At 38.4% G+C, this 26,670-nt stretch overlaps 1 protein-coding gene across 5 annotated transcripts in view; it reads right to left on the bottom strand.

Moving 5' to 3' along the window:
• JADE3 (jade family PHD finger 3) overlaps positions 1–26,670 on the bottom strand; it is a 139,825-nt gene that overhangs the window by 31,168 nt on the left and 81,987 nt on the right. For 3 of the 5 annotated variants that reach the window (XM_032330506.1, XM_032330507.1, XM_032330505.1), the window contains exon 4: positions 11,084–11,241. The exons of 1 other annotated variant lie outside the window; for it this stretch is intronic. In XM_032330506.1, coding sequence (XP_032186397.1) covers positions 11,084–11,241 — 158 coding nt within the window. Of the gene's footprint in view, positions 1–11,083; positions 11,242–11,327; positions 11,424–26,670 lie in introns of all 5 variants that reach the window. One more of the 5 variants, XM_032330508.1, reaches the window with a different exon arrangement.

Raw genomic sequence — 26,670 nt, 5'->3', positions numbered from 1 at the left:
TTGCTAACTATTCATATCAATTGTCTCAAATCCTCTATGGAACAAGGTAGACTATAAATGTTCTTGAACTAAACTAATATGTCTATTAAGCTTCTGGAAGAGACCTCAGGATACGCATATTTATTATATATATATATATATATACACACACACATATATATGATATGTGTGTATACACACAGATATATATATATATATTTATTTATTTTAAATTTTTTTTTTTAAAGTTTAAGTAATCTCTATATCCAATGTGGGGTTCAAACTCATGACCCCAAGGATCAAAAATCAGGCTCCTCTGAGCCTGCCAGGTGCCTTGAAGGCAAATATATTTTAAAGAAGACATAAAGGCCAACAGCCATAAAGGAAGAGATTTAAAAACTTCTGTTTGTCATCAATACATAATAAACTCTTACAAATCAATTAGAAAAAGACAGACAATTCAATTAAGTAGTAGGCAAGAAACCTGAATAGACATTTCCTGAATAAGGTTATCCAGATGGTAAGAAAACTTTTTAAAGGTTTTCAACCTCATTAGTTACCACAGAAATGCAAATCAAAATCGTAATTACTATTACCTACCAGAATGGCTAAACTGGGAAAGACTGACCAAAAACTGACATTAACTTCAGTGTTTATAAGGAAGTGGAACAAATAAACCTCTCCTACACTGCTGGTGGAAATGTGAATTGGTCCAACCACTTTGGCAAACTACTTGGCAGCGGATACCATAGCTGAATATACATATAACCTAGGACCTAGTAAACCCAATCTGGGAGAATATACTTAACAAAAGAGTATACATGTGTAGACTAAAAAATTAAAAAAATGTCAGGACACCTGGGTGGCTCAGTCAGCTAAGCGTCTGCCTTTGGCTCAGATCATGATCCTAGGGTCCTGAGATCGAGTCCCGCATCAGGTTCCCTGCTCAGCAGGGAGCCTTCTTCTCCTTCTGCTTGTGCTGGGTCTGTCTCTCTCTCTCTGACAAATAAATAAATAAAATCTTAAACAAATCAGAATTGTCTGTATTAGCTAAAAACGGGAAGATCAGAATTGATAAATAAAATGTGGTATATTTACACAATAGAATATGACACAGAGATGAAACTCAATGAAAACTATTACATGCAACAGTATGGATAAACCTCACCAGCATAATGATGAACACAACAATCTAATCTCATTATGAAGTTAAAAGCTGGCAAAACTGCCACCTACGGAGAGGGAGGTCAGTTACTGAGTATGAGCAGGAGGGCTCCTGGGTGTTGGGTAACATTCTATTTCTCGATCTGGGTGGCAGTTAAACAAGTGTATTTAACTCATGAAAATTCACAGAGTTATACAGTTATGCTTTGCTTACTTTTCTTTCTTTTAAGATTTTATTTATTTATTTGACAGCGAGAGATCACAAGTAGGCAGAGAGGCAGGCAGAGACAGAGAGAGAGGGGGAAGCTTGCTCCCCGCTGAACAGAGAGCCCGATATGGGGCTTGATCCCAGGACCCTGAGACCATGACCCGAGCCAAAGGCAGAGACCTTAACCCACTGAGCCACCCAGGCACCCCACTTTTCTGTGTGTATATACACACAGAAGTATAATATGTGGAGTATAATATACCCCAACCCAAATTTATAATGATAATGATGGCAATGATGTTATGTCACTCATCTTTTCATATTGAATTGAATCTAAGGACTGAATCTAGGACAGTCCTAGATAGTCCTAGACAGTCCTAGGACAGTCCTAAAATATTATAGACTGAAACAGTAATACTAAAGGCAAGGAAATGAATGGGTAAAAGGTAAGTTAATTCAAATCTCACAAGGAGAAAGTTTTACATTTATAATGATAGAAGGGAGGGTCTATGAGAATTATTACTTTGGCATTTAAAAAAAAATGCAGCTTTAACATCTTCAAGTACCCCTAACACTGCTACAGCTGGAAGAAATTCTGGGATCATCCCGAAATTGCCAATATATCATAGGTATACATTCTTCGAATTGTCGCCAGCCCAAATGATCAAATCAACAAAAGCTCACAAGCCCAGAGGTATGAGCAACTTTACTAAGATGAAGTAAGTGCAGTTTTAAATTTGGATGCTTGAATGTAAATGAATATTGCCATAACTTTCTGAGTGACCTACCTTTGATAAAAGGACCCATCACTGCACCTGCTTAGCTCCACAGAACAAAAGGCCTATCCACCTGCTCCTGGAGTAGGCCAGTTACTTGTGGCCCATGTAAACATTACTGTGACCCTGAGGAGGCAGCAAGAGGAAGCTGTAACTACTCTAACCTGACATATGGCCTCCTCCTGTATCTTATGCACACCTGAGTCAGCAGTGTGTCTTTGGTTGATCTAATTATCTGGCAGGTAGAGACTATGCTGCATTTCCTAATGAGTGGATTAGGATCCTTTGTGAACAGCACAGAAATTGCCCAAATATCATATCATTACAGATTTTTTAAAGGCTTGAAATAAATATCTTAAAAGCAACCTAAATAGGAAGCCCTTGTAATAGTAGTAGTTTCCCAAGTTTCTCCTTGTTAATCTTGCCACTCGGGCTGACTGCTTCTCTACAAAACTCTGTTACTCATTTATGAAACACAAGACAATTATAACCTCGGTGATGGCCGCTATTTTCAAAATTTCACATGCTCTTCTACAATGTCACTCTGCTACTCTCCCATCCAGTGGTAAAGACTATTTCTCCTCTTGAGTCAGGGAAGGCTTGTGACTGTTTCCACCAACAGTACAGGGCAGCAGTGATGCTATGAGAAGTGTGAGGCTGGGTCATAAAAGGGAATGCAGCTTTTGTTTGTTGGCTGGAACATGTGCATGTGCCCGAGGCCTGCTAAAAGTCTGCTGTGTTGAGATTTTTATGCTGTGAGGAAATCCAAACATATGGTTAAATCACGTACAGTCTACACCATCCCAGCCCAGATGACAGCCATGTTAGTGCATAAGCCTTGGAATGATTCTAGCCCCCAGCCAGAGTCACCCCCAAATTCAAAATCTTGCTGGAGGAGGTCCTAGATACCACAGAGCAAAGACAAGCCATCCCCACTCTGCCCCTCAGAATCCATGAGTATGGTAACATAGAGGCTTGAAGCTGCTAAGTTTGGGGGCAGCAGTAAATGGGAAAACCACCGAAGGGCTGTTTTAAACTTTCAGTAAGATGTGTGTATGCAAGTGCTCTGTATATTTTGCTTCTTACTGCCTCTCATAATTGAAAGCAAGAATGGAAGGCTGCTGTCGCACAGAACAGAACAAGAAAGGAGCTATGGGGACAGAGGGGCAAGGAGAGCCGGGAGATGAGGGAGGCATGAGGATGAAATGGAGCAGTGGAGTGGGAGGCAGGCTTGGGCTCCCATTTATCATCAAGGCCCTTCTTCGACTTGCTATGTGGAATCTGAGTATCTTTTGAAATTAGGGCCAAGAAGATCTCCTTTAAGACTAATGATGTACTGTGTGTTGGCTAATTGAATTTAAATTAAAAAAAAGAATGAATATGGGGTATGAGGCAATGAAGAATCAAAGATGACTCTAAGAAATTTGGCCTGAAAGTCTGAAAAGACAGTTACAGCAGGAATAATGGATCTGCCATCAGTTAAACATGGGACTACAGGTGGGACTAGTTTGGGAAGATAAATAGTTCAGTTTGGGATATCTGAAGTCTAGTAAGATGTCTGCTGGACATCCAAATGGAGCTGCTGAATTGGTGGTTACATATTTGAGTCTGGAGTTTAGTGAACAAAGTGTGGCTCTCCATAGTCCAGTTAGTTCAATGTTTACATTCCAAGGAGAACTAGGGGCCTGTCTGAATATCCAATTATTCTTGCTTTCAGTATCATTCATGATTGATAATGTATTGTTAAGTGAAACAAGAAAGTTATAGGACATTCCCACTTATTTCTATATACATAGATATGTGTGTGTATAAGTATATATACTATGCAGTTAATGTTTTGTATTCTAATTCATTTTTGGTTTTACAGTAAATCAGTACTTCACCTATAATGTTAAGAACATACACAGACACACAGTAAATATATCAACCACTTGCCTGTCATACAAATTATGAATGGTCCCTTTCAACCAAACATGAACCACTGTTTTCCTTCCACTAGAACCTTTAGCAACAGAAACTAATTTAAAAACACAAATAAAGACCTAAAACAACAACAAAAAACCATCTGAAGCTCGTTTATTATTGACTAGTGTAAAAAAATTATCCATAGTCTACCTACAAACACATAATGAAGTTAATACCATCTTTATTTGTTGAACTTGTTTTCAAAAAGTTCTTTGTGGTGGTCAACAGACTTACGTAAACAGCTCGAACTTACAGCGCAAGCTGGCTCTGTGACTGTCTGTATCCTCCCCTCAATCACCGCCACCACCGCCCCCCCACCCCGTCGCTGCACACACACCCTACACTATACTACACTGAAGAGACAAGACAACTGCACAAAGGAAAATGTAACAAAGGGAAAAATCTAGCTTGAAAGCCGGAACAAAGATTCTGAAAGAATTTGCTTCCCTTACTCTGCTGTATCACTCTCCCCTCTTTTCAGTTGTTACAGCATCCAGGGATCAAGTCAGTTAATTTATATACATCCAAAATTACTTCCGTAATTCCATTAGGAAATAAAATTCTGAAGCATTTTGAAAATCTTGTAGATTAGTTGAAAAATAAAAAGCAAGTGTTTGGTTTATTAGTATTTAAGTTTCTCTAGCTGATTGATTCATCTGTAGGTTTTACGCAAGTAACTGAAATACAATCATTAAAATATTACCATTGTGATAGATTGAAAATGGTCACAAATCTTCCGATCATCCTTCTGTCTACTTCCCTCCTCTTCAGTTTGGGAACTCTGTGACTGCTCTAGTGTGATGTGGTGGAAATAATGCAAGAAATGTGCCAGTTTCTGAGCCCCAGCCTTAAGACTAGCAGCTTCTACTTGTTATCTCTCGGAATACTCAATCTTGGAGCCCAGAGCTGCTATGTAAGAAGTCATATTATCCTGCTGAGAAATCGTGTGGAAAGGTCCCAAGACCATATGCTAATCTGGGCAGTGCAGATCATAGATAGCATCAACTACATGGTTACAGTGGTGAATAATATCAGTAAGGTTCCTAACGCTCCTGTGCTCATGTAGCTTTGCGTTTGTAATGCCTCTATCAAAGAGTAGCAGAGAAATGCTATGTGTTCACCAAACTGTTTCCATCTAGGCACACAGCAAGACTGCATTCCCCAGCCTTACTCTGCAGTTAGGTGGGCCAATTGAGTGACTTCTGGCTTATGGAACATGGGTGGACAAGCCACTTCAAATCCCGGTCCCCCCCACAAATCTACCTCTATAACCCTCCATGCTGTCTTGTCTTTTCTTGCAGACTGGATTTAGAATTGGGGGCGGGGGGGAGTAGGGAGTGGAAATAGGCCTATCCAATAGAGGATCCTACTCATAAAAAGAGCCTGAGTCCCTGAAGGACTACATGGGGCAGAGGTGACTCACATCCCAACCCACAGTGGATGGAGATATGTACAAGAAACAGAACGTTCACCGGGTTAAGATGCTGAGACTTTGGGGGATGTTATACTAAATGGCCTATCTTGTCTAATACAAAGAAAGATTCATAAAGAGTTATCTCCCAAAATTTCCCAATATTGGAAAGTTATTTCCCAATATTTTCATGTATATTTTAACGTAAATAACTACAGCAGTCCCCCTTTGTCTGTGGTTTCCCTTTCTGTAGTTTCACTTACCTGTGGTCAGCCCCAGACTGGAGGCAGATGACCCTCCTTCTGATGTATACTTGGTCAATAGTAGCCTAAAGCTGTGTCACAGTGCCCATATCATTCACCTTATTTTGTCTCATCACAGATGCATTTTATCATCCCACATCATCACAAGAAGGATGAGTACAGTACAGTAAAATATTTTGAGAGAGCACATTCACATAACTAATATTGTTAAAATTGTTGCATGTTATTAGTAGTTATAATTGTTAATCTTTCACTGTACCAAGTTTATAAATTAAACTTTATCTTAGGTGTGTATGTGGAGGAAAAAACATAGTATACACAGAGGCTGGCACTATCCATAGTTTTGAGCATCCACTCAGGGTCTTAGAACATATCCCCTGTGGAATTGGGGGGGGGCCCACTATATTGTATTACATTAGACTTGGTCTTAAATTTCTTTAACAGATTTATGTTTTAGAATATTTTCTCTAGAGAAGTGAGATTTCTACCAGTAAAGAAGAAAGTAACTAACCAATTCAGTTTTAGTTTTACCAAAACTAATATGGAAGAGCCAACCCAAACAATGTATTAGAAGATTTTTGTTTTTATATTCTGATATTGTTTATATCTGATTGTGAACTGCTATAAGAGTCTTTGTTAAAACTTTAGCCTAGAATTAAGGAATGTCATCATGCTCTTAATGTACACTGATTTATGATTTTTAAAAAGTGGAAGGCAGAATTTTTACAACTGAATAATTATTAACATTTCTTCTTTACATGAAAGTAACACATGACCACTAAAGATACTAGTTTTAAATCTAAAAGCAGTTACTGTAAGGTCTCTTTATAAAACATTTACATTTGTTTAGATTTGGCAGTTATGTCAGAAGAAAACACTTTTATTTGTGGCTTTTGAGAATAAACCTACTATCTTCTAATTTCAAAAACTGTTTAAATATTCTCTCAGTTATATAAATAACCAAATTGTTACAAAGTACCTCCCTAACTTCTAGGAGTTTTATAATCTATGAAAATAACAACAATGAAGATATACAAAAAGAAACACTAACACAAAAAATTATAAAATTAGCCAATAAAAGAGCAACACAAAAGCAGTATTCTGTCACACAATGTGTGTGGGGGGAGAAGGAACATATTTGGACAGAGTGAAGTATAAGTAGAGAAATCCACATCTCAGTTCAAAGTAGGAAAATATTATTAAAAAGTCACCCTGGTAGATTTGTGAGAGACAGGATTTAAAAAAATAAAACTGAGATTTCTTAATGATTCAAGAATTATGTTTTCTTCCACAGCTGCCTGGCTTACAAGGCACTCATGGAACCAAGGTAGGTGGGGTTGGGGTTTAGTGTCTATCACTTTCAAACATAATGGAATACTATGCAGCCATCAAAAGAAATGAAATCTTGCCATTTGCGACAACATGGATGGAACTAGAGCGTATCATGCTTAGTGAAATAAGTCAAGCAGAGAAAGACAACTATCATATGATCTCCCTGATATGAGGAAGTGGTGATGCAACATGGGGGCTTAAGTGGGTAGGAGAAGAATCAATGAAACAAGATGGGATTGGGAGGGAGACAAACCATAAGTGACTCTTAATCTCACAAAACAAACTGAGGGTTGCTGGGGGGAGGGGGTTTGGGAGAAGGGGGTGGGATTATGGACATTGGGGAGGGTATGTGCTTTGGTGAGTGCTGTGAAGTGTGTAAACCTGGTGATTCACAGACCTGTACCCCTGGGGATAAAAATATATGTTTATAAAAAATAAAAAATTAAAAAAAAAGGAGTTGTTCAACAAATGAGCAGGGACACATGGATATCCTCATGCAAAAGAATGGCATTGTCCCTAACACCTCACACCACATAAAAAGTTAACTCAAATGGATCAAAGACCCAAATGTAACAGATAAAATTATAACATTCTTGGAAGAAAACAGGTGTAAAAGTCAAGATATTGGTTTAGACAGTGATTCCTTAGACATGACACTGAAAGGACAAGCAGCCGAAGAAAAAAATAGACAAACTGGACTTCATCAAAACTAAGAACTTCCGTTCTTCAAAGGACACCACCAAGCAAGTGAAAAGGCAATTCACAAAAGGAGAAAATATTTGTAAATCATGTATCTGATAAGAGACTTGTATCCAGAATATGTAAGGAACTTTTAGAACTCAACAATAAAAAACAAATAGCCCAATTTTTAAAATGGAAGAAAGATCTGAATAATTTCTCCAAAGAAAACACATATATAGGGGGTATACATGGACGCACTACAAAAAAATGGGATATCCCAAAACTGGTCTGGGGACGTTGTTGCCTTGTTCACCAACAGGTCAGATTTGCAGCAGCTGAGGACATCTGTTCCAAAGTGAATGTGATGGAACATAAAGAAGTAAACTGAGATGATTCACTTTGGCTATTTGAACAGTAGTGTTTCATAGGAAGAGAAAGAAAGTCACATTACTCTTTGTATTAAAGTAGAAAAGCTCTGTTTCAAAAAGAGCTTACAAATGGCTTCTAAGCACATGAAAGATGCTCGACATTTCTGCAGATTCATCATTATTTGATGAAATACGAAATATTTCACCAAAATTTGATGAAATATTTGATGATTGATAAAAATCAATATTTATAGATGCTATCACTATGAAGCTGCTCTTACAGTGAAAAAATCATCAGGCAAATGATAATTAAACTTACAGTAGATATACTTCGGATTCACTAGGGTGGCTATAATAAAAAAGAGAGTAACAAGCATTGGTGAAGATAGGGAGGAAATGGAGCCCTCATACATTGCTGGTAGGAATGTAAAACGATACCGATACTCTGGGAAACAGTTTGACAGTTCCTCAAAATGTTAAAGATACAGCTACCATATGACTCAGTATATCTACACCTAGGTATATACCCAAGAGAAATGAAAACATAAATCCACTCAAAAACTTGTAAAAGAGGGGCACCTGGGTGGCTCAGTTGGTTAAGTAGCTGTCTTCAGCTCAGGCCATGATTCTGGAGTCCCGGGATCAAGCCCCGCATCAGGCTCCCTGCTCAGAAGGGAGTCTGTTTCTCTCCCTGTCCCTCACCCTACTTGTGCTTTCTCTCTTTCAAACAACAACAACAAAAAAAACTTTAAAAAACTTGTACAAGAATGTTTGTAGCAGCATTATTCATAATAGCTCAAACATGGAAACAACCCAAATTTCTATCAACTGATTAACAAAATGTGGTCTTATCCATACAATGGAATATTATTTGGCCATAAAAAGTTAATGAAGTACTGATACATACTACAGCATAGAAAAACCCTGAAAATACTATGCTGCATAAAAGAAGTTAGACTCAGTGCCCATACATTGTATGATTCAACTTACATAAAATGTCCAGAATAGGCAAATCCACAGAGAAAGAAAGTAGATTAGTGGTTGTTAGAGACTGAATTGTGTTCTCCCAAAACTTTTATGTTGAAGCCCTAACTCCTAGTGTGACTATATTTGAAGATGGGGCCTATACAGAGATAACACAGGTTAAGGCAGGTTATAGAGTGGGGACCTAATCTGATAGGATTGGTGACTTTATAAGAGGAGGAAGAGACACCAGATCTCCATCTCTCTGTCTCTTTCTCTCCCTATGTGCACAGAAGAAAGGACGTGAGAACACAGTGAGAAGGTAGCTGCCTACAAGCCTGAAAGAGAGGCTTCACTGAACCCTAACCCTGATGGCAACTTGACCCTGAAGTCTAGAAGTCTTCAGATTGTGAGAAAATAAATTTCAGTTTTTTAAGCCACCCAGTCTGTGGTATTTTGTTATGACAGCCTTAGCAGACTAATACAGTAACTGCCAGGAGCCAGGGGAAGGGGAAAATGAGGAATAACTGCTAACAGATGTGGGGTTTCTTTCTGGGGTAATGAAAATGTTCTGGATTTACACAGTGGTGATAGCTGAATAAGTGTGACTATACTAAAAACCACCATACAGTTTAAAAGGGTTAATTTTATGGTACGTGAATTCTATCTTGATAAAAAAAAATCGGTATCAATTATATCTCAATTTTTAAAATATTAAAAAAAAAGGGGGCACCTGGGTGGCTCAGTGGGTTGAGCCTCTGCCTTCAGCCAAGGTCATGATCCCAGGGTTCTGGGATCGAGCACCGCGTCGGGCTCTCTGTTCAGCAGGGAGCCTGCTTCCCCTCCTCTCTCTCTGCCTGCCTCTCTGCCTACTTGTGATCTCTGTCTGTTAAATAAATAAATAAAATCTTTAAAAAAAATTTTTAAAAAAAATATTAAAAAAAAAAAAAAAAGCAAGTTGCACATTGATAAAAGTCCACGCTGGTCATGGGACAAACCTGGAACATGATTTGACTGACGAACTTAGTGAAATCCCCCTAACCTTCCATTTTCCTGTTTTTTTCCTTTTTCTTTTTTTAAGATTTTATTTATTTATTTGACAGAGAGGTAGTGAGAGAAGGAACACACGCAGGGGGAGAGGGAGAGGAAGAAGCAGGCTCCCGCTGAGCAGAGAGCCTGATGTGGGGCTCGATCCCAGGACCCCTGGGATCATGACCTGAGCTAAAGGTAGAGGCTTAACCCACTGAGCCACCCAGGCGCCCCACCAAGCATTTTATTTCATGCCAGCCTTGGTGCAAAGCACCGGGAACACAAAGACCAGTAAAGAAAAATGGCTTCCAAACCAGTCATCACTCTTGAGGAGCTGAACTTACTACTTCCTCTGGCAGAAAAGTCCTCTCCCCTTTTCACAAACCCAAGTTCTCCCCTACTTAAGCTTTCTTCTCAAGTTTTTGTAAATGAAGGTTGTGTACTTACAATCAATCTGATATTCTAGTCATCCCCTCTCATTTGGGTTTTATGCGTTTTACAAACGAAATGTTTTGGCCCTCTATTTACAGATGCTATCACTATGAGACTGCTGTTACAATGAAGCAGCTTCTCGTGGGGTTATAATATTAACAGGATTATTACAAGGTTATGTAATCAATGCTGTTTCTCTTCAAAGACTAGTAAATGCTACTGATTGTTGAGTCAGACTTGGAAATCCTACTCTCCAAAACTTTACCACAGTTTCAGACTGGACTTCAAATAGTAAATGGGCACATATTCTATCCCTAAACAAATGAGCTTGACTTTAACTACTGACTTACTCTCGCTTGGTATCATCTACCATGTCTGAGTGAATTGGTGAACACGGTATGTGACTTTGTATTATAAATGTATAATTAGCCAAGCAGTCTCTCCCCACCCAGCACACAGATAACTGTTAAGAGCAATCATTCCCTAAGTCAAAGGTACAAGCATGCAAATACCTGAGGGAAGGCTGTGGAACAGTGTCTGGACTGGCTGGTACCTGGACTCCCTTTTCCCATTCTTCCTTCCATGTATCCGCAAAGAGGTAATAGCTGTCTGGATTAATGTGATGAGAATCTGGAAGTTTCATGGCACTGATGAGGTCCTTTCGGAATACCTGAGAAGACATTGGACACATCTTGAAAAGACCATCACTATGAAACTAACACCATTTAATGTTCTTTTAAAAAAGACTATCTTCACCTACTTTTCAACAAGAGAGATCTCTAACTTCCTAAATGGCCGGATCAACTTCGATTTGGAAAGGGTTTGAAGTACTGACAGGGAAGCCAGTTTGTTCTGGATTTAACAGAGTAAAGAAATCCTTCTTGAATTATTTTCTAGAGCTCCTTGAATTTAAATCAATAGTACAGGTTACTCTAAAAGTCTGATAAAACAAACCTTAACTTTCTCAAATTAAGCAGTTTTTAAGTATCCTCTGATAACTTCTAATTATTTATGTTGGCATCACCTTATTTTTTATTTACTTAAAAATTACTCTACTATCTAAATTTTTTTTCTTCCTGAAATTTTAATAGGAATTATGGGTTTTTTTTGGAGGAGGGAGAGGGAGAGAAAGAATCTTAAGCAGGGTCCATGCTAGGATGTGGGGCTGGATCTCATGACCCTGAGATCAATACCTGCACTGAAACCAAGAGTTGGATGCTTAACTGACTGAGCCACCCAGGTGTCCCTACTTAGAAATCAGACATATGGAAAAGTTACAAAAATAGTAGAGAGCTCCCATATACCCTTCATATAGTTTCTTCTAATGTTAACATCTCACATAACCAGAGTACAATGACCTAAACCAGAAAATCAGCATTGCTACAATACTATTAATTAATCTACAGACTTTATTAAAAATGTTACTAATTTTCTGGTTAATATCCTTCTGTTCCAGAATTCAGTCCAGGATCCCATATTGCAAATAACTGTCATGTTTCCTTAGTATTGTCCAATTTGTGACAGTTTCTTAGTTTTTGTCTTTCAAGACCTTGATACTTTTGAAGAGAACTGGTCATGTATTTTAGAGACTATCCCTACAATTTGGGTTTGTCTGATGTATTCTTACGACTCAAATTACTCATCTTTGGCAAGAATACCACAGAAATGATGCTGTGTCCTTCTCATTCCATTATATCAGGGACATATAATGCCAATGTCCTACCAGTGGTGATGTTAAACTTGATCATTTGGTTAAGGTAGTGTCTTGCTGGTTTTCTCCACTGTTAGTTTACTGTATCTCCCTTTGTAATTAATAAACATCTTAGAAGAGATCCTTTAAGATTATAACAACACCCTGCTTCTCCTCAAACTGTCATGAGCTTATTTGAGCATCCACTGGTGGATAGCTTGCCTGCAAGAATTATGACTGTGGTATCCTAATGGTGATTTTCTATTTCCCTCAGTTCTTCTACGTTAATTGGAATTCCTCTGTAAGAAAGATCTGTCCTTTCTTCCCCCTTATTTATTTATTCAATTATTTAGTTATATTATAGGCTTGTGGATATCTGTTTTACTCTTTGGGTTATAATCCAGTATTATTATTATTTTTGTTGCTTAAATTGTTCCACCTCTGATCACTGGGAACTCTTTTGGGTTGGCTACTGCCTGTGCTCTTTCAACACATCCCATCTTTTTTTGAGTATTTCTTTAATTTCCTGTATCACAACATACCCAGGCATGTTTATATCTTCTGTTTATAAAAGCTATTGATTTTATATGTTAACTTCATGCCCTGCTATCTTACTGAATTCTTTTATTGCCTGAATTAGTTTTTATCATTGATTTTCCTATGGTTTTCTAGATATATTATCATATCTGCAAAGAGTTTCACAACTTCTCTACCTAGTCTTGGTCTCTGTTTCTCTTGTTTAACTGCATTGGTAAATACTGTAGTAATATTTAGAGTAGTAATGGGGATAGTTGACAATATCTGCCTTCTTCCTGAAATTGGGGGAAATGATTTTAGTGTTCTTCATTAAGATACTAGATTGAAGACTATGGTGTTTATATATATAGTATCTATGTTAAAATTATCTTATAGTTCCTTATTCTTGAATGTTTCTGAATGCTTGGGTATTGAATTTTGTTAAAGGCTTCTTCAGGTATATGAGAATAATTATAGTTATTTTCCTTAGATATATTAATTTGCTGTATGATCATATTGTATTTCTTTTTTAAAAAATTTTATTTATTTGACAGAGAGAGCATAAGCAGGAGGAGCAGCTGGCAGAGGGAGAGGGAGAAGCAGGCTCTGCACTGAGCAGAGAGCCTGACGTGGGGCTCGATCCTAGGAGCCCAAGCCAAAGGCAGACACTCAACTGACTGAGCCACCCAGGCACCTGATTGATTATACTGTATTTCTTAATACCAAAACAAACTTGCATTTCTGGAATGAATGTCATTTGGTCATGACACACTTCTTTTTTTTTTTAAAGATTTTATTTATTTATCTGACAGACAGAGATCACAAGTAGGCAGAGAGGCAAGCAGAGGGAGAGGAGGAGGGAGCAGGTTCCCCACTGAGCAGAGAGCCCGATGCAGGACTCGATCCTAGGACCCTGGGATCACGACCTGAGCTGAAGGCAGAGGCTTTAACCCACTGAGCCACCCAGGCACCCCATGACACACTTCTTAAATATGGTATTGTATTCTGTCTTCTAATAGTCTATTTAGTATTTTTGTATCATATTCAACAATGATATTTATCTGAAGTTTCCTTTCTTTTTTAAAATTGTCTTTCTTTTCAGTTTACATATCCGTGTTATACATGCTTCATAAAAAGAATTAAAAAAACAAAAGGAATTAGAAAATTTTTGTTCTGTTACAATGCTCTGGAATAACCTGGGAATTACTGGGACTATCTGGTCCCTAGGAAACCATCCAGACTTGGTGCTTTCATTGTGGGGTAGTTGCTTAAGAATATTCTGTACATATTCTTTAGAAATTGATCCTTTAAGCTTTCTACCTCTAATGGATTCAATTTTGGTAATCTATATTTCCATAGGAAGATATCTTACCCAGTTTTCAGATTTATTTCTGCAGAGGCTTGCACAGTATAGGCAGTTCCACTTTGCACAGAAGTGGGACCTGAGAAATGACAGTGCATGTGGAAACTGAAAAGCAATCTTAATTATTAATGGGGAAAATTATGATTTTTCTATGACTTTTAAACATTTTGGTCAAAATATTAGAAACTCTCAGTGCTGGCTATAAGTATATAAAAAATGAAAAATATAATAATTTAGTATACTGTAATTAAACATCAGAAACATTGAGAACTAAAGTAATTTTTATAAGAAAATTTGTCAAGAGTAGGTAGAACAATGCCTCCTTTTTCTTATCGTATAATTTAAGATATGGAGCAAACTGAGACAGAATGTTTTAAACTATCATTTTTAAAAATCTATGACTTCAGTTTGTATTCCTCTTTCACTCAACAGTTGTTTAATAGAAGGGTTTAAAATTTCCACAGGAAAGGACCTTTCTGTTTTTGTAATTTCTGATTTTACCAAATCGTGACGGGAGTATTATTTATATCATGTCCATGTAATAATGGAAATCACTGTTTTCCTTGTGACTTAATATTTGCTATATTTTGTGTGTGTACCATAGACATTTGAAAAGGTATATTCACGAGTTAGGAGTCAAGATGGCGGAGAAGTAGCAGGCTGAGACTGCTTCAGCTAGCCGGAGATCAGCTAGATAGCTTATCTGAAGATTGCAAACACCTGAAAATCCATCGGCAGATCGAAGAGAAGAAGAACAGCAATTCTGGAAACAGAAAAACAACCACTTTCTGAAAGGTAGGACCGGCGGAGAAGTGAATCCAAAGCGACGGGAAGATAGACCCCGGGGGGAGAGGCCGGCTCCCGGGAAGCGGCGGAGCAACGGCGCACAAAATCAGGACTTTTAAAAGTCTGTTCCGCTGAGGGACATCGCTCCAGAGGCTAAACCGGGGCGAAGCCCACGCGGGGTCAGCGTGGCCTCAGGTCCCGCAGGGTCACAGAAGGATCAGGGGTGTCTGAGTGTCGCAGACCTTGCGGGTATTGGAACGGGAAAGCCGGCTACAGAGACAGAGCCGACAGTAAGCTCACAGCTCGCTGTTACCTTGAACTGGTCGCAGGCTTGGAGAGCTCGGAGCGCGGCCGGAGGTCAGGCAGATGGGAGTAACTGGGCGCTGTTCTCTGAGGGCGCACTGAGGAGTGCGGCCCTGGGCTCTCGGCTCCTCCGGGCCGGAGACCAGGAGGCCGCCATTTGTATTCCCGTCCTCTGGAACTCTACAGAAAGCGCTCAGGGAACAAAAGCTCCTGAAAGCAAACCCGAGCGGATTACTCACCCCGGCCCCGGGTAAGGGCGGTGTAATTCCGCCTGGGGCAAAGACACTTGAGAATCACTACAACAGGCCCCTTCCCCCAGAAGATCAACAAGAAATCCAGCCGAGACCAAGTTCACCTACCAAGGAGTGCGGTTTCAATACCAAGGAGAGCAGCAGAATTCCAGAGGAGGAGAAAGCCAAGCACGGAACTCATGACTTTTTCCCTGTGATTTTTTTTTAGTCTTGCAGTTAATTTAATTTTTTTCTTTTTCATTTTTTGTTTTTTTTTTTTCCTCGCCTTCGGGTAAAATTTTTTTTTTTTTTAACTGTTACCTTGTTCTTTTTTAACGATTTTTTACTAGTTTATCTAATATATATATTTTTTCTTTTTTACATTTTTCTTAGGTGTTTTCCTTTTTTTTTTTTTAATTCTTTTCTTTTCTTTTTTCTTTCTTTTTTTTTTTCTTTCTTCCTTTTTGAACCTCTTTTTATCCCCTTTCTCCCCCCTCACGATTTTGGATCTCTTCTAATTTGGTTAAAGCATTTTTTCCTGGGGTTGTTGCCACCCTTTTAGTATTTTACTTGCCCCTTCATATACTCTTATCTGGACAAAATGACAAGACGGAAAAATTCAACACAAAAAAAAGAACAAGAGGCAGTACCGAAGGCTAGGGACCTAATCAATACAGACATTGGTAATATGTCAGATCTAGAGTTCAGAATGACAATTCTCAAGGTTCTAGCCGGGCTCGAAAAAGGCATGGAAGATATTAGAGAAACCCTCTCGAGAGATATAAAAGCCCTTTCTGGAGAAATAAAAGAACTAAAATCTAACCAAGTTGAAATCAAAAAAGCTATTAATGAAGTGCAATCAAAAATGGAGGCTCTCACTGCTAGGATAAATGAGGCAGAAGAAAGAATTAGTGATATAGAAGACCAAATGACAGAGAATAAAGAAGCTGAGCAAAAGAGGGACAAACAGCTACTGGACCACGAGGGGAGAATTCGAGAGATAAGTGACACCATAAGACGAAACAACATTAGAATAATTGGGATTCCAGAAGAAGAAGAAAGAGAGAGGGGAGCAGAAGGTATACTGGAGAGAATTATTGGGGAGAATTTCCCCAATATGGCAAAGGGAACGAGCATCAAAATTCAGGAGGTTCAGAGAACGCCCCTCAAAATCAATAGGAATAGGCCCACACCCCGTCACCTAATAGTAAAATTTACAAGTCTCAGTGACAAAGAGAAAATCCTGAAAGCAGCCCGGGAAAAGAAGTCTGTAACATACAATGGTAAAAATATTAGATTGGCAGCTGACTTATCCACAGAGACCTGGCAGGCCAGAAAGAGCTGGCATGATATTTTCAGAGCACTAAACGAGAAAAACATGCAGCCAAGAATACTATATCCAGCTAGGCTATCATTGAAAATAGAAGGAGAGATTAAAAGCTTCCAGGACAAACAAAAACTGAAAGAATTTGCAAATACCAAACCAGCTCTACAGGAAATATTGAAAGGGGTCCTCTAAGCAAAGAGAGAGCCTACAAGTGGTAGATCAGAAAGGAACAGAGACCATATACAGTAACAGTCAACTTACAGGCAATACAATGGCACTAAATTCATATCTCTCAATAGTTACCCTGAATGTTAATGGGCTAAATGCCCCTGTCAAAAGACACAGGGTATCAGAATGGATAAAAAAACAAAACCCATCTATATGTTGCCTCCAAGAAACTCATTTTAAGCCCGAAGACACCTCCAGATTTAAAGTGAGGGGGTGGAAAAGAATTTACCATGCTAATGGACATCAGAAGAAAGCAGGAGTGGCAATCCTTATATCAGATCAATTAGATTTTAAGCCAAAGACTATAATAAGAGATGAGGAAGGACACTACATCATACTCAAAGGGTCTGTCCAACAAGAAGATTTAACAATTTTAAATATCTATGCCCCCAACGTGGGAGCAGCCAACTATATAAACCAATTAATAACAAAATCAAAGAAACACATCAACAATAATACAATAATAGTAGGGGACTTTAACACTCCCCTCACTGAAATGGACAGATCATCCAAGCAAAAGATCAGCAAGGAAATAAAGGCCTTAAACGACACACTGGACCAGATGGACATCACAGATATATTCAGAATATTTCATCCCAAAGCAACAGAATACACATTCTTCTCTAGTGCACATGGAACATTCTCCAGAATAGATCACATCCTCGGTCCTAAATCAGGACTCAACCGGTATCAAAAGATTGGGATCATTCCCTGCATATTTTCAGACCACAATGCTCTAAAGCTAGAACTCAACCACAAAAGGAAGTTTGGAAAGAACCCAAATACATGGAGACTAAACAGCATCCTTCTAAAGAATGAATGGGTCAACCGGGAAATTAAAGAAGAATTGAAAAAAATCATGGAAACAAATGATAATGAAAATACAACGGTTCAAAATCTGTGGGACACAACAAAGGCAGTCCTGAGAGGAAAATATATAGCGGTACAAGCCTTTCTCAAGAAACAAGAAAGGTCTCAGGTACACAACCTAACCCTACACCTAAAGGAGCTGGAGAAAGAACAAGAAAGAAACCCTAAGCCCAGCAGGAGAAGAGAAATCATAAAGATCAGAGCAGAAATCAATGAAATAGAAACCAAAAAAACAATAGAACAAATCAACGAAACTAGGAGCTGGTTCTTTGAAAGAATTAATAAAATTGATAACCCCCTGGCCCGACTTATCAAAAAGAAAAGAGAAAGGACCCAAATAAATAAAATCATGAATGAAAGAGGAGAGATCACAACTAACACCAAAGAAATACAAACTATTATAAGAACATACTATGAGCAACTCTACGCCAATAAATTTGACAATCTGGAAGAAATGGATGCATTCCTAGAAACATATAAACTACCACAACTGAACCAGGAAGAAATAGAAAGCCTGAACAGACCCATAACCAGTAAGGAGATTGAAACAGTCATTAAAAATCTCCAAACAAACAAAAGCCCAGGGCCAGACGGCTTCCCGGGGGAATTCTACCAAACATTTAAAGAAGAACTAATTCCTATTCTCCTGAAACTGTTCCAAAAAATAGAAATGGAAGGAAAACTTCCAAACTCATTTTATGAGGCCAGCATCACCTTGATCCTAAAACCAGACAAGGATCCCACCAAAAAAGAGAGCTATAGACCGATATCCTTGATGAACACAGATGCGAAAATACTCAACAAAATACTAGCCAATAGGATTCAACAGTACATTAAAAAGATTATTCACCACGACCAAGTGGGATTTATTCCAGGGCTGCAAGGTTGGTTCAACATCCGCAAATCAGTCAATGTGATACAACACATCAATAAAAGAAAGAACAAGAACCATATGATACTCTCAATAGATGCTGAAAAAGCATTTGACAAAGTACAGCATCCCTTCCTGATCAAAACTCTTCAAAGTGTAGGGATAGAGGGCACATACCTCAATATCATCAAAGCCATCTATGAATAACCCACCGCAAATATCATTCTCAATGGAGAAAAACTGAAAGCTTTTCCGCTAAGGTCAGGAACATGGCAGGGATGTCCATTATCACCACTGCTATTCAACATAGTACTAGAGGTCCTAGCCTCAGCAATCAGACAACAAAAGGAAATTAAAGGCATCCAAATTGGCAAAGAAGAAGTCAAATTATCACTCTTCGCAGATGATATGATACTATATGTGGAAAACCCAAAAGACTCCACTCCAAAACTGCTAGAACTTATACAGGAATTCAGTAAAGTGTCAGGATATAAAATCAATGCACAGAAATCAGTTGCATTTCTCTACACCAACAGCAAGACAGAAGAAAGAGAAATTAAGGAGTCAATCCCATTTACAATTGCACCCAAAACCATAAGATACCTAGGAATAAACCTAACCAAAGAGACACAGAATCTATACTCAGAAAACTATAAAGTACTCATGAAAGAAATTGAGGAAGACACAAAGAAATGGAAAAATGTTCCATGCTCCTGGATTGGAAGAATAAATATTGTGAAAATGTCTATGCTACCTAAAGCAATCTACACATTTAATGCAATTCCTATCAAAGTACCATCCATCTTTTTCAAAGAAATGGAACAAATAATGCTAAAATTTATATGGAACCAGAAAAGACCTCGAATAGCCAAAGGGATATTGAAAAAGAAAGCCAACGTTGGTGGCATCACAATTCCGGACTTCAAGCTCTATTACAAAGCTGTCGTTATCAAGACAGCATGGTACTGGCACAAAAACAGACACATAGATCAATGGAACAGAATAGAGAGCCCAGAAATAGACCCTCAACTCTATGGTCAACTAATCTTCGACAAAGCAGGAAAGAATGTCCATTGGCAAAAAGACAGCCTCTTCAATAAATGGTGCTGAGAAAATTGGACAGCCACATGCAGAAAAATGAAATTGGACCATTTCCTTACACCACACACAAAAACAGACTCAAAATGGATGAAGGACCTCAATGTGCGAAAGGAATCCATCAAAATCCTTGAGGAGAACACAGGCAGCAACCTCTTTGACCTCAACCGCAGCAACATCTTCCTAGGAACAACGCAAAAGGCAAGGGAAGCAAGGGCAAAAATGAACTATTGGGATTTCATCAAGATCAAAAGCTTTTGCACAGCAAAGGAAACAGTTAACAAAATCAAAAGACAACTGACAGAATGGGAGAAGATATTTGCAAATGACATATCAGATAAAGGACTAGTGTCCAGAATCTATAAAGAACTTAGCAAACTCAACACCCAAAGAACAAATAATCCAATCAAGAAATGGGCAGAGGACATGAACAGACATTTCTGCAAAGAAGACATCCAGATGGCCAACAGACACATGAAAAAGTGCTCCATATCACTCGGCATCAGGGAAATACAAATCAAAACCACAATGAGATATCACCTCACACCAGTCAGAATGGCTAAAATCAACAAGTCAGGAAATGACAGATGCTGGCGAGGATGCGGAGAAAGGGGAACCCTCCTACACTGTTGGTAGGAATGCAAGCTGGTGCAGCCACTCTGGAAAACAGCATGGAGGTTCCTCAAAATGTTGAAAATAGAACTGCCCTATGACCCAGCAATTGCACTATTGGGTATTTACCCTAAAGATACAAACGTAGTGATCCAAAGGGGCACGTGCACCCGAATGTTTATAGCAGCAATGTCCACAATAGCCAAACTATGGAAAGAACCTAGATGTCCATCAACAGATGAATGGATCAAGAAGATGTGGTATATATACACAATGGAATACTATGCAGCCATCAAAAGAAATGAAATCTTGCCATTTGCGACAACATGGATGGAACTAGAGCATATCATGCTTAGCAAAATAAGTCAAGCAGAGAAAGACAACTATCATATGATCTCCTTGATATGAGGAAGTGGTGATGCAACATGGGGGCTTAAGTGGGTAGGAGAAGAATAAATGAAACAAGATGGGATTGGGAGGGAGACAAACCATAAGTGACTTTTAATCTCACAAAACAAACTGAGGGTTGCTGGGGGGAGGGGGTTTGGGAGAAGGGGGTGGGATTATGGACATTGGGGAGGGTATGTGCTTTGGTGAGTGCTGTGAAGTGTGTAAACCTGGTGATTCACAGACCTGTACCCCTGGGGATAGAGTATTATGCCTCCATCAGAAAGGATGAATACCCAACTTCTGTAGCAACATGGACGGGACTGGAAGAGATTATGCTGAGTGAAATAAGTCAAGCAGAGAGAGTCAATTATCATATGGTTTCACTTATTTGTGGAGCATAAGAAATAGCATGGAGGACATGGGGACTTAGAGTGGAGAAGGGAGTTGGGGGAAATTGGAAGGGGAGGTGAACCATGAGAGACTATGGACTCTGAAAAACAATCTGAGGGTTTTGAAGGGACGGGGGCGGTGGGAGGTTGGGGTACCAGGTGGTGGGTATTATAGAGGGCACGGATTGCATGGAGCACGGGGTGTGGTGCAAAAATAATGAATACTGTTATGCTGGAAATAAATAAATAAATAAATAAATTAATTAATTAAAAAAAAAAAAAAGAAAAGGTATATTCACGATTTCCTCTAATATCAAGGTTTCAATTTTGATATATATTCATCATCTGTACCTTAATAAGCTGCTTAAGTTGTTTATATCTATCTCCTCTCTTATTTTTTTGTTCACTTCATCTGAGAGAGGTGTATGAAAGCCTCCTATGATCAGTGTGTTTCAACCTATATGTCCTTGACTCGTCCAAGGCTATTGCTCCACAAAGGTGGTTGCTGCATTAGTCAGTGTATAAATATTCCTAAGTATCAAATTTTCATGGCGAATTGTAGTGTTTAGCACTAAAAAGCCTTCTTTGTTTTGCGGGGCTTGATTTCTACTTTGAGATCAGGCTCACTCCTCCTCCTACCATTTTCCTGGTACACCTTTGTCCATCTCTATTTCTAGCCTTTCTGAGTAAGTGTTTTAGGTATATTCTTATATACAGCATATACTTGCATCTTGTTTTGTGAGCCATACATTTTTTTCTTTAATAAATGTTAAGCCCATTCATATTTACTGGCATGTCTCCGATATTTGGTCTCAACTCTGTTATATTGATAATTATGTGGTAATTTCCTTATGCATGTCTCTATCGGATGTGTATTGTTTGCTCTTTTAATCACTTTTTTTTGCATTTAAGAAGGTTTATAGTTGTATTCTATTTGTTATCTTTGTACTTAGATCTTTAAAAATGTTCTTAGTTTCATTTTCTTTTTTAACCTTTTACTATCTGGTTTATCAGTTTTATGGTTCTCAATGAGTTCCTTAGGGGGTGATGAGGATAGGAATGTAATGTCTATTGTGGTAGCCAAGAAGAGCCCAGAGTAAGCCTTAACCCTACCCCTGGCAAGGGAGCCCTAGCTGTTTGAAAAGTTCAAAGGCCAGAGGTAGAGGATGATGATATGAGTACAGATACAACTTGGACTTGGGGGAAACAAAGAGATTCCCCATAGTTCATTTTCTGTACTCAAAGCACTATCAGACATAGTACAGGAACCAGGATCCACCTGAAGTCTGATGTACTGTTATCCTCTGGTTGAAGGGGTCCCTGGATAACTAACGGGCACAGAAATATGCTCACCTGCTGGGACACATGACTTAAATGGCTGTGGAAGCCTAAGCTTTGTGATTCTGCCCTTTCCAACAACAGGAAAAAGTATACTATGAGGTCTTAAGCTAACTGGGAATGATGTCAGTGATGAAGGCCCAGCTGAAGTCTAAGGAATGAGGTAATACACTTTCACACAAAAGTATACATACACTGACACTACATATATATGCTCAGAAATTAGAAATACTCGTTTCTAATTCTGAAAAAATTCAACCATCCACTGGCAGGCTGAAAATAAACAAATCCACATTTCTGGAAGATCAAAGGAAAAAATGCTGTCAATCAAACATTTTAGTCCTTAATGTTAATAAACGTTCTCTGAGGAGAAGCACTGTTCAAATTATATGTAACATGAAAGTGCAGGCACAGAGCGTGATCCAATAAAACAGTTAATTCTCCACTGGTGCAGTTCTGTTTAAACCGACAACATTTCAGAGTACAAGACTGAACTATCACATAATCAAATGATGCCATTTAAATGGATAAAGACTCATTCCATTTGCTTCTTTGCAGGGAAAACTCTGCAAATGCCTGTTGCTTTCATTTAGGGAAGATTAAGAAATAATATGATCTGAGCAAAGTAGAGAAGGAAACCAACCTTAAACATGTTGGTGGCCAGGTGGCAACAAAATGACCTCCCTACCAAGAATCCTTGCCAATTAAAGTTAATTGGGTACTGTGCAGGGAGAAGGCTGTCTGTAGAAGAAAAAAACCTGGTGGTTTATTATGTAATGCTTTGTACAAGGGGGTAAAAGAGGATCACAGTCATATCCATTTAACATGTTTTGCATAGCGCTTGGTGTTCTGGGTGGTTGGGGGAGAAACTCAACCACCATTTTCCTGAACACTGATCCATTTCTATAAAAGACTAGAGTGCCTTTAATGAGCCAGTGGTTAAGTAGTGGTAGCAATTTGCAATTGTGCTAAATAAACTGTTCTCTTTGGGAAAGAGTGCTATGGGAAATCCTACTTTAGATCTGGAAAGAATACTAGGGCTAAGTATTTTCAACCTCCTAAAATATTTCATTGTTTTCCATGTGATACACTTTACAAAATAAATCAACTGATTGCAAACCATGCTTAGTTAATAATGTCACACCAACTCATCATATAGCTTAAGCCATGTCTTTATACTTGATGTAACTGCTTATGAAAATCTGTTCTGTATAGTTTCCTAAGTAGCCTGGAACATACTGTAGTGGTTTGAACAGTGGTTTGAACAGTGGCCCCCAAAAGATATGTCTACATTCTAATTTCTGGAATCTATGAATGTTACCTTATTTGGAAAAGGATCTTTGCAAATATAAATAATTTAAGGATTCTGAGATGAAGTGATCATCCTAGAACATCTTGGTGGGCCCTAAATCCAACTGACAAGTATCCTTACAAAAGAAAAGCAGAGAGAGATTTAAGACAGAAGAGGAGGAGGCAGCGTGATCATGGATACAGAGATTGGAGTGACTCATTGATCCACAAGTCAGTAAATGCTGACAGTCATCAGAACCTGGAAGAGGCAAAGGATGGAATCTCCCCCAAAGTCTCTGGAGGGAGTGCAGCCTGGCCAATTTTGGGCTTCTGGCCTCCAGAACTGTGAGAAAATCATTCCACTTATTCTAAGCCACCCAGTTTGTGGTAATTTGTTACAGCAGCCCTAGGAAACTAATACACATGTTTACCAAACAGAAGAGTAACTTGAAGACTCTAGACAAAGAGATAAAAAGGCAGAGGCCAGTGAAATCTGGCCCTTGTCCACAGCTTCAGAAATACCAAACCTCCGGGAACAGACATTCTGTGAAGTCTGAGAAACCTCAGACTACAGGAACACCAATCAATTCAGACCTATTTTTCTTAAAATGAAGAATGAAGGCTAGATCTAATGACTATTATAATTTTCCTTCCATCTTTAGAGAAAAGCAGCAGCCTTACATGATAAGCCTGATTTCAATTTTATAAGCTAGTTAGATTAAATAGCATCAGATCCAAGGTTTCTAGAGAAGCATTTTTACTCAAGGCAGAGTACAAGAGTCTGCTTTATCTCGTGGTAGGAACATCCCAAGCATGAGGCAGAACATAAAATGCCGAATAAAGGATAGGAATGTAGGCTCAGTACTCAGGCAGATATCTGCAAAGTGATAGGAAATATATTTACCAAACTGGTCTCATGAATCTGCTTTTGATAAGAAAAGGAATTTGGGGTTTTTTAAAAAAAATGAATACAGGCAAACAAAATAGCTTTAGTGTATCCTGGGTAGAGAGGTATGAGTTCTCTATACATATGGAGGCACACACATATGCACAAATTTGTATATATTGTCATAAAGAAACAATAAAAGGATAAACCAAAAGCTTTTTCAAAAAAATGGCTACCTCTGGGAGTGAGGGAGAAAACAAGGAAAGACAAAATCTAGATCTCTCTGTATGTGTTTTGTGTCATAGTTAGATGTATAAACCAAGCAAGTATCTTACACAGTCAAATATGAAATTAAAAATCTTTAAAGAAAGGAATATGGGTCCAGGGACAGACTACCCAAACTGGTCTACTGGTTTCACCAGCCAATTTGGGACAAATTATTTAAATTCTGTGTCTCAGTTTACTCATCTGTAAAATGGGGATAACAAAAACACCTCATAGGGGTTGTTATAAGAATTAAATGGCTCAATTTATGTAAAGGGCTTAGCGTGGTATTATGCTCATGGTAACTGCTGAATAAATTCTAGCTGCGTTTATTATTTTATCATCATCATCATAGTCTCGGCTTTACTTCTAAAAGCAGAAAGAAGTATGCAGCTAAGTTTTCCTATCTATCTAGTCCCTAAAAGTAATCATTGATGGGGTAAAGGAGATGTGAGTTCATGGCTCAACTAAAACATGCATGGTTTAGCTCCCAAAGATAGGATTTCCAAGAAAGAAGCCCACCAAAAACTCCAGCCAACACTCTATAGGGCACAAGGTAATGCAGAACCTTCACAAAATAAAACATGGCATTTGATGTTAAAGATTATGAATGAAGGATCTAGATGTTGACATTGACCTAGGTAATGAAGTTGAGAAGTTTTACAAGTTCTTAATCGTGTGCCTATTTTATATGCACTGGTAGTTTCCCCTAAAAGTTCTTGAAACAAAAAAGCTTTGTACTTACCAGATATCTGCTCATTTATGGTCAAAGAGGGGATTCACAGACAAACATACAGCCCAGAAGCTATGCCAAGTCCAACAGTGCATGTACATTTTGGCCCCTCAGATGTATGCAGAAACAAAGGAGGCCTCACTATGAATTCAATTAGAATATCAATGCTTATAACCTGCCAGAGCCACAAAATGAAAATGTCCTTCATGGACAGCTCTGGCTTTTACAGCTCTCATTAACATCTCTCAGTGGGCAGTTTCTTAAAGCATAGCTAGTCTGAACATTTCTGTGACATTTTTTAGAGGAAAAGTCAAAACATTTACTTCCTGTATGGGACAAAAGGGAAAATTGTCTGGTCCATGTGAATGAAGCAGAGAAATAGATTAGTTCTGATTCATAGTCACTGAAATATGAAACTATACACAAATGACCACAAACAGAGGTGTCACCCCCAAAGCACAAAAAAATCAGCTGCAAATGTGGTAACTATATTTAATCAAAAGGAACAAACTGTAAGTGATTTTCTTAGAATTATACAATCTTCAGATGGAAAAAAAAATGTGTTCAGGTAATCTAAAAGAAACAACCACTTAAAGCAGAGAAAATCTAGCGAAGAACACAAGTTTGTTCTTATGACACAAGGTACCCAGTATTACCAAGCTACTGTGTCCCACGTTAATTTTTCCAATGGAGCAAAGCTTATTCAATTTCTAAGTTTGAAACTTTAAAGATCATGTAAATATTTTTTCACAGAAATATTTTTCAAATAGCTTAAAATAATTCTCAGTTTTCTTACAGAGAAAAAACAGGGCCTTTTTGATGGCTTTGGGTTGATAGCAACTGAAACATCAATTACTATAAACAAATGTACTTTTGGGCAACTTAGGTAGGTTTGATTATTACCCTTACCCACTA

The sequence above is a fragment of the Mustela erminea genome, chromosome X, assembly GCF_009829155.1.
Source record: "Mustela erminea isolate mMusErm1 chromosome X, mMusErm1.Pri, whole genome shotgun sequence".
Classification (NCBI taxonomy): domain Eukaryota; kingdom Metazoa; phylum Chordata; class Mammalia; order Carnivora; family Mustelidae; genus Mustela; species Mustela erminea.
Note: the sequence above shows the minus strand (reverse complement) of the source record. Positions and strands in the feature narration are given on the sequence as shown.